Genomic DNA, 13,653 nt, shown 5'->3' on the forward strand with positions numbered 1-13,653 from the left:
ATCTTGTTGAACTCAGTTTCTCACTACTGACACCTAGTGGCAGAATCGATTAGGCAAGTGTGAGGGATTTCTTAAAAGCAAAAGTAACCAGTATTTTCATTACTTCAATCTGTATTTCTTTGGTATCGACCATGATTATATTTACCCATTATCTATAAAACTGTCACAAATTATTCAGTTGTTTTTGGGATGGAGGTGGGAGGAACAAAAAGGGAGGGAGGCTTGGCAATCATTGTTGTGATAGTTGACTTCTGTCCAGACATGATCATGCACGTTGCTTTAGTTTTTTTTTTTTTTTCAGTATTGCAAGTAGCGTCACAAACTATTTGCTTTTGCATACCCCAAGAAAGAAGTCAGTGAAACCTGGTGACCTTGAGGGCAACTTGCAGATGACCTGTCCACCATGACCAATCTGTTTGGCAAGAGCTCATTGAAAAATCTGTCAACAACTTAACATTTGACACACAGCCCGTCAAACAAAATGCTGTTGAGTAGTTAAATCCTGTGCTAACAAGTTTAAGGTGTGTAGTCTTGTCAGTTAATACTCTCTGAGCGGATATAACTGCCTATACCTGTCTCAGATGTATGTCATGATAATGAGCAATTAATGGGGAATTTAGGACTGCGCTTGAAGTGCCTTGGTGATTTCACCATTTTGTCCTAAAAAATTGAACATTTCCACTTAATATTCATTGTATCAAGATGCTATTCGGATAGAAATGCAAATTTGTCATTCTCCAATGCTTTATTTTAAATTCATAACTGCAAGGAGGCATTGTTAAAATAATTTTACCATGACCATGAAAATAAGTTGACATACCCTGAAGTATGAAAACCTATGTTTACATGTAAACTTATGTTTACATACCTTTAAGTAGTTATAAACTCTTATAAAGTTATGAATGGACACAACAGTACATGATCAAAATGACTTGTTTTATCAAATGTGGACAATAAAACTAAGTAAAGAAAATTACCTTTTTACCATTTATTACACACATGAGCGACATGCCAGAAACAAATACATCCAATGAAAAAAAAAAAAGGCTATCAAATGAAAAACATTTAAGAGGGGTCGTACCGGTGTGCAAATGTTTGGCCACTTATGAGACGTCAGTTTCATGACTGCTGCATTTGCATGATGACTAAATGGCTGTGATGAGAACTACGCGGGAAACTTATTATGATAGTGACCCATATTCACGTACCAATAGTCCCAACTTTTTTATTGCAAAGCTGGTTCTGCTTTACTGTGTGATAATCCTCCCTTTGGACCAAACAATTGATTATCATTGGTCACTGAAACATTCTCAGCCTCCTTTCCACTTGCCTTGTTGAATGCTGCAAACACTATTTAAATTGTCAAGTCATTCTGTCACAGATCACACTAAATTCTTAGAAATCCAAAATGTCGACAGAAAAACACTTTTTGTGACTTGAGCCAAGACACAATGCATATCTCTCACTGAGACAAACAATGCACACATTGTTGTTCCTGAATGCCTAACACAAGAATGATTTGATGACAAAACAAGACCTTGTTGGTATCCAGTGTCAACAACTGGGAAGATAGCCCGACATGCTAGTTTCATGACGCCCTTTTTAGTTGAGTTATATTTACAATTTCACGGCAAGTCTTAAAAAAACTCAACAGAAAACTTTAAGGGAATTTGCATGTAGGACCTTTCTCAAAGTGATCGATATTTTGATTTTGGTGATGAAACGGGTGTGCCGGGGGCAATAATTGCTCCAAATTTCATTTATATATTTGAAAATGAATGCCAGTTTCAAATAAATGCATCGGACTGAAAAATGAACCATCGTGACATGTTATGTCCTTTAACATCCACTGCCATTGACAGGTATGCCGGTAGAATATATATATATATACAGTATATATATATATTTTTTTTTTAACGGGAAGTTTCTGACTGTAAATTTCAAACTTGGAAAAAACTTTATTGCTGCACAACAGCCAGTAGTTGATATTTATGTACCGTTTTTGATATGATAGCTGCAGTTTGTCAGTCCACTGGAAGAAATAACTGCCTGTTATGCATTCTACCTTTTTTAATACTGCTCTTTAGTATTTGTTGCTAACGTTTTTCCTGGTGAAAGGATATATATATATATATATATATATATATATAACTGTAATATGAGGCCGGAGTATCAACAGAAAACCCGCTAAATCACATGCAAAATCTCCATAGGAATGCTGGAACCTCAGAACTATGAGGCAACCACTCGGTCGCCATAAAACCAATGAAGTCAAATTTAATTTGGGACTTCTAACATGACATTAGGTGAGAAAATCGATGACATCTCAGATGAAGAATATGTATCATCCAAGTGCTACGAAACATGACTGGTGAAACATCCCTGTAATGTGGGTGGGTATATTATCCGCACAAACACCTCTGATTGGCTGAAATGAAGTATGCCGCGAAAAGAGGGCTCGCCGTGTCTTCTGATTGGTTACGAGAGCCGTCTGTCAGAAGACCTTGACATCCTCTTGGAGTCTGCGCCCTACCGCCAAGCACTGTTCCAGCCACGGCCATCCTCCAACCATTTAACTCGTCGCACAATGTTTTTAATAATTTATCACCCCGCCAGTCCTTCGTCGTCGGCAAATTCTAAGGCTTTGGATTGATTCCACCATCTACAGGTATGTGAGGCTTTATGGGTTGCGTTCACCGGTTCAGATGATAAAATGAAGATTTCCGCCTCGAGCAGCGAGCACCCAACCCCACAAGTGAAGGGTTATCTCAGTAATTCCACGCTAAACGCCCTATTGCCGTTGTATGATGCGCACGGGGAGTGGAATAAGACCTGTCTGCTGTGATAAAGTGTAGATGGCATCCTCCTCTCCGCCAAAAAATAATGGATTTGGAATTTACAGACGTCTATCAGGTGCACGATTTGCCGGATAGAATGAGTGCAACAGGGCCGCCTCGCTATACACTGCAACATTGAGTTTAGCTTGATGTTCGATAATTCCAGACAATTTCCCACCACGTTTCCTTTAATACAAAGAAAACGCGTGCACGTATACAACCTTTGTTATAAGAAAAGGGTGTGGACGTTGGATGCTTAGTTGTTACGTAATCATCTCCCATTCACTACTGCACGCGCTTCCCACTCAAACACACACGCGCACACACACGGGAATTTCATGAGACTTGTGTAACCGGTCTGCCTTTAGTAAACTGTCCTTGAGCTGACGATATTCCAATTTGCTCGCTGTATAAAAAAAAGGTTTTGAATTTTGGTCAGCATCAAATTCTACACCTCCTTGAATATCCACATCATGTGAATCAGAGGCGTCACTATGTTTTATGGACAGGGGGGCCTTGCCCCCCGCCGCCCCCTGGAGATGCACGCATTTTTCATAGATTTAAAAATAATGCAATACTGAGTCACAATCAGACTTGAAATGTTATTTCATTCTGTTTTTAATATGGTGCGCAAACACGGGAAGTAAAAAAAAATAAAAAATATTGTATACTATGTACAAAAAAACTATCCAAAAACAGGTCACTGTGTGACTTTAGCCTGTCCTCCTGCCTGCCTTTATGTGATAGATTGAAACTCATTGAATTATTAACTGATCAACATAGAGGAAAATAACATGACTTTGGCTGACGGCACAGTAACTGTTTGCTCCCAAATAATTTAGAGAGATTATATTTTGGCAAAGGTGGGCATTTTACTCAATTTTGCCGCCCATCAGCGGCCTGGGTACCAGTCCGTCATTTGTCAATCTTTCATTTTTTCAAGCCGAACCAAACTGTAATGTTCAATTGGTCACTCCGTCGGTCAGGTCACCAGGTATTAGTATTATTATTTATTACTATTTGTCACGGCACAGTTGTTGACAAAAACCCAGTTTCATCTGTGCTTGGTTTGTCTTTTTTTTTTTTTTGCCCTCTATTGTCAGCAAAATGGTCGTCCGTCAGTGACGGGCTGACGGAATGCCCACCTCTGCATGTTTGTATGTATGTGACTAAATTGGTGGATTGAAAATATCACTCAATGACTTTGATCACATTATTTTAGGTTTTTTTTGGTGGGGGGGTAGTTATTTCTAAAATTTAAGTTTATATTTATACTTCTTTTAAAGGTGTGTTATTTTTGTATTTTTTTCCCTTCTAAGTACTGTACTTTTTATTTAGTAAATTAGATTGTGTTACCTTGTGTATGAAACATGGTATACAGCTACCTGATAGTCGCCTTATGGTTCCACTTTCTCTTCATTATTCTCCTTTGTTTACATTAAATTATGCACTTTATCTGATACGTTTCATATTCATGTTCATAATATTACATCCATATTGAGTTTTATAAGATAACTAGACTCTCCAAATTTTTTTTTCCATGAACTGAACTTCTTTAGACTCACATTTTGCTCATGTTGCTCCCTTGTTGCTCTCTCTACTCCTCAATCATGTTTCCTATGATTCAATATGAGTGGAGGAGTTTCTATTTTTTGTTAATTATTATAATTATTATTATTATCATTCACTGATGACAACCATAAGTGAATGAGCTCATTCTCTACTTCAAAGTCTGAATTTAAGCATAAACGTTCATTCGAAAACTTGCTTCATCTTTATGTAAGCAGCCAGGAGCTCCACATGCATTGCCGATTAATTGACAGGAAAATTATAAACAGCATGGGACTTTCTGCTGCTAGCCTGGCCGGGGACGGTGGCTGCAGCTAATTAATTGTTCCTATCAGCAGTCATGAACACTTCCTTTCTTCAAAGACCTTCTCATATCCACGATTCGTTAGGTTCTTTTCCTCGGTCCTGTCTGCTAGCAAGATGCACATTAAATTTGCAGTCCACGAGATGCTAATAGGGCAGGCGTGGTCGTATGGAGAACATGGAGTGGATTGTGAGTGATCAGGATGCTCAAGTGGAACGGACTGGAGCTGGGTAACGAACCATGACCCGGGCTCTCTCTATAGAACAGTAAAAAGTGAAGGACATCAATTTGTTATCATTATATAAGTTATTATTTGCAGTCCATCCTTCACATTATTTTCTTCATTCTGCTTTTAGTTGGCAGACTCGCCACACTTTGCTACCCAGATGCTTCACTTCTTTTACATTCAGTGGTTGGGATGTGCTCCAGCACGCCCGCAACCCAAGTGAGGAGGAGCAGTTTGGAAAAAGATGGATGGATGGTTGGCATTTAGTGCATGGGAACTACTTTGGACGTTGACTGTGTTGATCATTAAGAATTATTTGAATTACCTAAAACAACTGAGGCTAAAATGTGCTGTTTGATTCAGGTCTCAAATTGTTTTTGTTCTGAAATAACGAGACACAAGATATGAGAAGTTAATCTAGCACTTGCTGAGCTCTACTACACTGAGAAAAAAATGTGTTGAAATGACTACATTTTATTTTGCTAAGTGGTTACGTGAAATAAAATCACCTGGATCCAGATGCATGGTTTAAGTAGACTATACATCTACTTAAAAAGATGTATCTAAATCCGTTCCTATTTTGTGGAACTACTTGACAAAATAAAATAACTTGAACACATTTTTTTCAGTGTATAACATACCTCGAGTGATAAGAAAGCAATTTCCACTCTGCACCTAACCATGGCACAGCGTACGGTTGACGAATGGAGCATTGCTGGGCGGTGCGGAAATGGGAAGGCCTCAAATTGAAAAATGTTCTATTTGAGTGTGTCGTCCCCATGATGTCAGACACGCACCTCCTGTAGGAGAATGGCTGGCGGGGTGATTTAGTGCGCTTTTTTTTTTGTGGTCTTATTTACATGGAACGGCATTAGGGCAATGGTGGAGGTCTTGTTAAGTTGATGTCTCAGTGTCCCGAGCATAACACTGACAAGAAAGCTGAAATATACCTCTAAGCGGTCTTGGTGAAACTGTTGCTCATGAATGCGATTAAAGTCGCCAAGTTCGCTTGGAGCCGCTTTTTTTTTCTGCTTCTTGTCTCCTCCACTTCCCTGAAGTGAGGAAGGTCAGGGATATCTTTGCAACAATGAAAGATACTTCTTGTTGAGTTGCGGTGTAATTCTCATCTAAACCAATGGCAAACGTCTATTTTCCTGGTGCTGCTACGTCAGAACTTGAAATATGGGGGATGCTGACAACCTGGGCACCATTTTCGTCCGCGCTGCAGAGTGAAAAGAAACAATTTAGAACTTTGAAAGATCCAGACAATGTTGCAAAAAATAGCAACAATAAATTGATGAATGAGCAGGGACAAATTGTCAAACGCGTACCCCATTCCTCATTTTTTCAACCTCGAGTGTTTCAAGTGAATGAAAAATGGTTCTGGAAAAAGGGAGGGCTCAACTGTTTTTCTTGGTGGTTATTTTAGGTTTTGAATGAGGTCCTGACCTCTTGATTGGCCTTCCTGCAAAAGATACAGAATGTTTTCCACAAAGGAATTCTGATAGATAAATCGTAGTATTTCTGTGCTGCCTTCCTGTGTTGTGAAAATGAAATTTGAACATGTGGTTAATGCTTGAAAGAAATCGTAACCACTCATTGATCTGGGTCAAATCGATTTAATTTTATAGTAAAGAACTCCAGCAAACAATTAAAAATTCATGGTCTGATATACAAGGTCTGTCAGAAAAGTTTCAGGACGGAGGTCCATAAAAGATGTATTTGTGAGGAATCTTCCAAGATCTTCTGTCATCTCTGGCCCCGCCATCATGGTGTCACCCGTGTCTTAATTGAAACTTGCTGAACCCCTTGAGCTTGGGGATAAAAAAATCTCAGACCAGTCGAGTAAGAAGGGAGGTTGTTCCAGCATGTTCTTCACAGGCAGGAACTGCGGGATGCTCAGGGCATCGTCAGCAGATGCGTTGTCATGGTGAAGTGAGTTTTTGTGCTCAAACCCGCCACTTCTTGCACACTGCAGCAACTGCCGCAAGGTCTCTCGCAGATGTGCTGGTTGAACATCCGGACGAGTGGCAAGAACTCTCAGCGGTGATGCCTTCCACATGGAAGAATGGCATGAACATGACTTTGACTTTTATGCTCTCTTTATCCTTTGCAATGTCGGCCTTTTCCTATGCAGGCTCTGTACTTTTGGCTTTGTGACTCATCATCGGTGAGAAACAAGCGTGGCCTCACTGGTGTCATGATTACTCCTTCTGCTCATTGCTTGACGACTAGACGCAGAGGATGTTTATAACTTGACTTGCCTATAAAAGTAAGTAGAAAAATGTTGTATGGCTGTAGATAGCTGAGGTCAACATTAAATAATTCAGCGTCGTTACAGTGACGTTGAGGAAAAACTCACTAGTCGTGAACTTTTCTAACACCTCGTGCATGTCTGACTATCACGGTTAGTCCCTTTGATGTTTGACAGAGAAAAATGTCTCGCAGAAAAATCTTCCTCGGAATGTTTTGTGGCCAGATGAAAGCAAACTAGGGACGTTTGGGTCAATGCACACTATTTTTATAGCAACTAAATCAAATAATAAAAAACATCCTACCTGCAGTTTAGCATGGTAGAGGATATAGAATGTTACCAGGCTGTTTTTCCTTCTTAGGATTGAAAGCCTTGAATGTATTAACTCACTCACTGCCATTGACGGATAAATACGTCAAAGATCCATTTTTTTTACTCGGCTGATAGTGAATGAGTTAAAAGTGGGGTAAAACATCCACTGATTTGTGCAAGAGGCTTCTTGGTTGCTTTAAAAAATGTTTGGCATTTGTCCTTGCTCAAGGATGTGCGACAAAATGTTGAGCAACACTTCATTTTTACTCTCCAGGGCCACATTTTAGATTTCTTCTTTGGATCACTACAGTGTATTTCAGCAGAAAATGTTTTATTTCTTAAGAAATCCATTCATTCTTTGATCCACTTATCCTATTAATATTCTGATTATACAACCCCAATTTTATTTTCATTTAAGTTTTGCACAACGTGCCAACTTCAATGGAATCAGGCTTGTACACATTTGGAGCTCATTCAAAACATTCAAGGATGACCAATAACTTATTTCAAAGCGATTTGTGGTTCTTCTCATTTGATTATATCTGTCTGACCTCCACTAGGCTCGCCAAACAAAGCCAATGTATTTTTTGTGTCCTAGGGTCCCTTCAAAGCACTTTATAAATTTAAGATATTATGACATGTTGAAACACAGTACTGCCACTCAAGATAATGAGCTCAAAAGCACTTCTGCAGTCAAGTTTACACACAAGCGAGAGAGATACTAGGAGTCCCCTCAAGAAATTTCTACACCCGAATATATGATGAGTTGGCGCTGATCCAAATGATTTTTGATTCACTATTAATCAATTTTAAGTGGTAAAAATAGCTTGAGAATTAATCCGTTAATGTTCTTGGATGCTCAAAATGTCTGAGGATTGCTGTTAACATGTTGTGGTTAAAATCCATTGCTGCAATGCTTTGCTTGTCAACTAGGGACAAAAGTTTCCATGCATATGCATATCCGCCTCATATAGGGAGGGGTTAGTTATCTCATTTTATTGCATCACTTACAGCTTTATTATCTTTGATAACATTTTGCGGAAGAAGACAAAGCACAGGTGTTTGCTTTTGTTAAGTATAGGGCCTGTCTGGTGCCGATTCCAATATTTGGCAGAGTTAAATTCTGATAACCAATTAATCGTCAGATTAGCTAAAAATAGATTTTAGTGCTTAATGCTCACAACAATATAGATATGAATTTCAGGGAAAACATTTGACCATTATACAATAATTTATCATTTTGTATTATCAATTTGTATTTATCTCAACAGAACAGAAATCGTCTGATCTATTCATTTTTTTTGTCCATTTTCTTTTAGGGTGTAGTTTTCTTTATTTGATTTTGTTATGTGTTAATGTCTAAAAAAAAAAACCAAATTGGCCCAAAAATAAATAAATAAACAATTGTCTGATGAAATTTGGCCAACTGATTAATTGCTAGGCTGTCATTAATTTTCATTCCGTTGTCACCATTATTTTCCATGACTTCTGATTTCAAACTCTTAATTTGTCTTTAAAAATATATTTAGGGTGAAAATGAAATACAGGTGCAATTGTGTCGACATAATATGATAGATGATTATACAATTAAATGACCTTCACAGTCATAACGATCTTCTGCATGATTATAATTAAGAGTTTGAACCTCCCTCACTATATTAACCGCTGTGCCCTTGCCCTCCCCGCATGTAGTTTGCCATGGCGACGGTGGTGATGGAGCAGATCGGCCGCCTGTTTATCAACGCCCAGCAGCTGCGTCAGATCCCTCAGCTGCTGGAATCGGCCTTCCCCACACTGCCTTGCACCGTCAAGGTGTCCGACGTTCCCTGGGTGTTCCAAGAGCGTCACATCCTCACCGGCTACAGGCAGCCGGACCATAGCTGGCGCTACTACTTCCTCACCCTCTTCCAAAGGCACAACGAGACCATTAACGTATGGACCCACCTGCTGGCCGCCCTCATCATCTTGGTGAAGTGGCAGGAGATCTCACAGACGGTTGATTTTTTGCGAGACCCTCACGCTCAGCCCCTCTTCATCATCCTCCTTACCTCCTTCACCTACCTCTCCTTCAGCGCACTCGCTCATCTCTTGTCTGCCAAATCGGAGCTCTCTCACTACACTTTCTACTTCCTCGACTACGTCGGGGTGGCCGTCTACCAGTACGGCAGTGCGTTGACGCACTACTACTACGCCATCGAGGAGGCTTGGCACGCGAGAGTGCAAGGGCTCTTTTTACCCGCCGCTGCTGTCTTGGCCTGGCTCACATGTTTTGGCTGCTGCTATGGCAAATATGCCAGTCCCACGCTGCCCAAGCTTACCCACAAGCTTTTCCAAGTGGTGCCCTCGGCCTTGGCTTACTGTTTGGACATCAGTCCCGTGGTTCACCGCATCTACACGAGCTACCAGGAAGGCTGCTCCGACCTGGTCGTGGTCTACCACCTCTACCAAGTGCTCTTTTTCCTCATCGGCGCCTACTTCTTTTCCTGGCCCCACCCGGAGAGCTGGTTCCCGGGGAAGTGTGACTTCATCGGGCAGGGCCACCAGATCTTTCACGTGTTCGTCATGTTCAGCACCCTGGTACAGATCGAAGCGCTGCGGATAGACTTCGGCGAGCGTCGGCCGCTCTACGAGCGACTCCACGGCGATCTCGCTCACGACGCCGTCGCGCTGTTTATCTTCACCACCTGCTGCAGTGCGCTTACTGCTTTTTACGTGCGCAAACGTGTACATGCTTCTCTCCATGAAAAACACGCTTAGATGCAATGTTACATCTTGAGTTGCTCTACAGCAGGGGTGTCAAACTCATTTTTGTTGCGGGCCACTGTGTAGTTATAGTTTCCCTTGGAGGGCCATTATGACTTTGAATCAATTATCCTTCGTATTATCACACATACACAATCCAGTAAAAATGTTCAATTCGTTTTCAATTTATTTTGAAAGGGGGATTGGAACAAAAATGCTTGCAATATCTCATTGTTTTTAAAAGTGAACACAAGTTGTAATTTTTGTATTTTAGCAAGAAACATGAAATGAATATGGAGGGCCCGATCTGCCTTCTGGCTCCCGGGCCTCGATTTTGACACCTGTGCTCTGCAGTGACCAGCAATTTTATTGTCATGTATTATTTTGTAACAGTGACTTCTGTGAAATTTGCCAAACTGCAGTGACCATTTTATTGCCCGTTTATTAGTCAGCAAGAGGTTACTTGAATCCCACAGGCACACATTGTTAGATTTTTTTTCTTTTCGTATCCTGCTGACTTTTTGCGCGCTTGTAAAAGTTCTTGATATGATTTCTCACCATGCATTTGTGACATTTTGTTTTTCTCAGAGATTTCTTTCAAGAGACTGATTAAAGGAAGCTGATTGTTTTGCTTTTGTAGGTCTTATGGTCCCTTATTGGAGGTAGGTTACGTGTTGGTTGTCAAGAATCGTGCATTTTTAGTTCAAGGAGTGTTTCCCCCCCCCATCCAAAAATCTTTTCCAGTTGTACAGAAAAATAATAAAAGTCTGACTTATGGTAGTGTAGTGCAAACAAATATCTTAATTTTCTTTTCCAAGGTAATTAATACAATTTAATATTTTTTATTCTATCATATTTTTATTTGTTCCTTTTTGTAGTTTGTTACATCAGGCCAAACAAGCCAGGTTAGAGTTGAGGAAAGTTGTAAACCCATTTTAAAAACAAAATGTTCATTTTAATAGCTACATTTGAAGTGACGTTTGTTTCCGTTCTGTTTTAGTTGCAGTAATACTAATATTGATACTCCAAGGGCTGGAAATTCAGCTTTTGCCTTTTCACATTCCATGGCGTTGAGGCTTGTATGTGCACTATGCTCTTATTTGTTTGATCTGCTTTTCTTTTTGTGTGATCAAATTGTACAGTACGTGCCTCTCGCATGTCTATCTCTATATTATGCGGATGTTATGGTGTGACAGCTTTCCCTGCACTGTAAGCATTAAGTGTTCCCCCTGAAAATCTGCCATTTATCACTTTGCGCTGCGCCTAATAGCACTCCGAGATGAATGCGTATTTTTCAGAAGGAATACAGCGCATTTCTATCTTCCTGCGTGCTTTCAAATGTTTCATGTTTCAATGTCTTCATGCTTAACAGATTATGGTGAGCTCACTCTGAATTAAATATTTTTTCCTATTGGTGCACTGTTACTCTGAAGCATCTTTGTTTTGGCTCTTGCCACAGATAATGGTTCACAGTTAATGTTTTAGCTTGCAAAATGTTAAATGTAATCTAAAAAAAATGAGTTTTATTCATCGCAGCACTCTCTGTTCTTGATGGTGTTTAATGAATGTGTTTTTACAACACTGATGACACTACTGAAAGATGATTTCAGAGGCGACTTAAATGATGTCTTGACAGAATCGTATATGGTGGGTATAACTGAGAATCAGTTGACTCGTCATGCACTGCCCGAATCAACACTGTATATACTGTGGCTGACCACGTTGGCTATGTTTACATGCATGATATTTTTTATACTGTTACTGTGGAAATTTTATTATTTGTGTTGACATTTTAACACATGAGTAATCTGGCGTGGGGGTTAGAAAAGAATCCACCAGATGTTTCTTTTTTGATGCATCTAATTCCTATATGGGGATATTTTATATGTTTCAACAATAAAATTATTTAAAGTTCAAATATTCTATCCACAAAAGAAATTAGCATTGACGGTGAAATTTGTTTTTGTACCAGTGTTTTGAGTAATGAGCAGATTTGTGAGCAGTATTTTCGCTGCAATTGACACATTGTCACCTGCACCTATTATCTAAATTGCATGTTGTGAAAATAAGAACTGAAACATGGGAAGTGCTGTGTAAAAGTGAATGTGTTAACAAAGCCTCGAATGATGCCACCCAGGTTTGCCTTCATTATAGAAAGCAGAGTGAGAGAGGCCAGAATGTCTTCTGCCTCTTGACTGTTTGACTGACTGTACTAATGTTTAAGAGAAGTAAAGTGTTGCATTAACTTAAATCTTTCCGGTTTGTCATTTTGTGTTATTTTGGCTTTAAAAGAATAACAAGGTAACCAACAAAGAAGTTGAATGTTTATAATAAAAAATGGGGAAAACTGATTACCGAAGATACAGAAAATGGGGATAAAAGAAAAAACTGGTGGGGCGCAAGTGAGTTGAAGCGCAGAGATGATTGGCCGAAAGAGGAGGCGCATAAACGTCACGACGTAAATACGGAAGGAAAGCTGCACCAACGTTAGTCAGCAAGGGAAAATACGAACATTTTCTGATAAGAACCTCAATCAAACTATGGACAGAATTGCTGTTTTAATCAGTGTCAATGCTATTTTATCACTCTTGTAAGATTCTTTATGAAATAAAGAGGCACATTTTAGAAGAGCAATGCACGAGACTTTCAAAAAGGCGACCATTACGTTCTGACTCAATTGTGGCGATTCGCCATACTACCACCAGAGGACAGCCTTGTAATTTGGTATAACTGCCAAGGTAAGGGAACATTAAAAAAAAAAAAAAACATTTTCAAGATGTTCTTCAAAAATATTGCTAAAATGTAATTGTTTTTAGTGACCGTTAATGAATTTTAATAAGAAGCATTTGGTCAGTGATTCCTCGTGGATGAATAATCTGTACTTGAAATGAAATATGACACAATGCAGCATTAGGAGATTAAACAAAATAAAAGTCATGGCATAATCATCTTCCTTGACTTACAATAGCAAATAAAATAATAAAGAGGCTATGAAAACAAATGTTGAACCTTCCTTAAAAAGAACTATCACTTGATTATTATCTCTGCAGTCACTCTATATGATCATGTAGCACTGATTTATCACCACACTTTAAGCATCTTGTTCATGTTGACATAGCATGCGTTACATTTTCATAAATAACTTCAAATTGAATGTATCTCTACCAGATTCCTGCAAAGAGGACCAGTGCAGCATTCTGCTGTTTTCTTGCGGGTGAGAAATGTTTTTTTTTGTGCTGCAGTGTTCTGGTGTGTATGTATGTGTGGGCTTACAATACACCATCCCTCTTCAAGTATTTATATGGAAGCGCTTCTGCTTGTGAACTATATACAGCATACGCATTTATTTGGAGTCGTTAAATATAATTTAATGCAAGGCAGTGTAAAGCTGCTGGTAATGTCAGCTGTG

General features: G+C 39.4%; 1 protein-coding gene across 1 annotated transcript; it reads left to right on the forward strand.

Moving 5' to 3' along the window:
* Nucleotides 1–2,520: 2,520 nt before the first annotated feature.
* paqr7b (progestin and adipoQ receptor family member VII, b) lies at nt 2,521–12,495 on the forward strand. Its single transcript, XM_088307346.1, has 2 exons — nt 2,521–2,668; nt 9,195–12,495. The coding sequence occupies exon 2, from the start codon at nt 9,201–9,203 to the stop codon at nt 10,257–10,259; it is 1,059 nt and encodes a 352-aa protein (XP_088163472.1). The 5' UTR covers nt 2,521–2,668; nt 9,195–9,200; the 3' UTR covers nt 10,260–12,495.
* Nucleotides 12,496–13,653: the final 1,158 nt, after the last annotated feature.

Source organism: Idiotropiscis lumnitzeri, chromosome 10 (assembly GCF_059441095.1).
Source record: "Idiotropiscis lumnitzeri isolate Australia: NSW breed Sydney's pygmy pipehorse chromosome 10, RoL_Ilum_1.0, whole genome shotgun sequence".
NCBI classification, from domain to species: Eukaryota; Metazoa; Chordata; class Actinopteri; order Syngnathiformes; family Syngnathidae; genus Idiotropiscis; species Idiotropiscis lumnitzeri.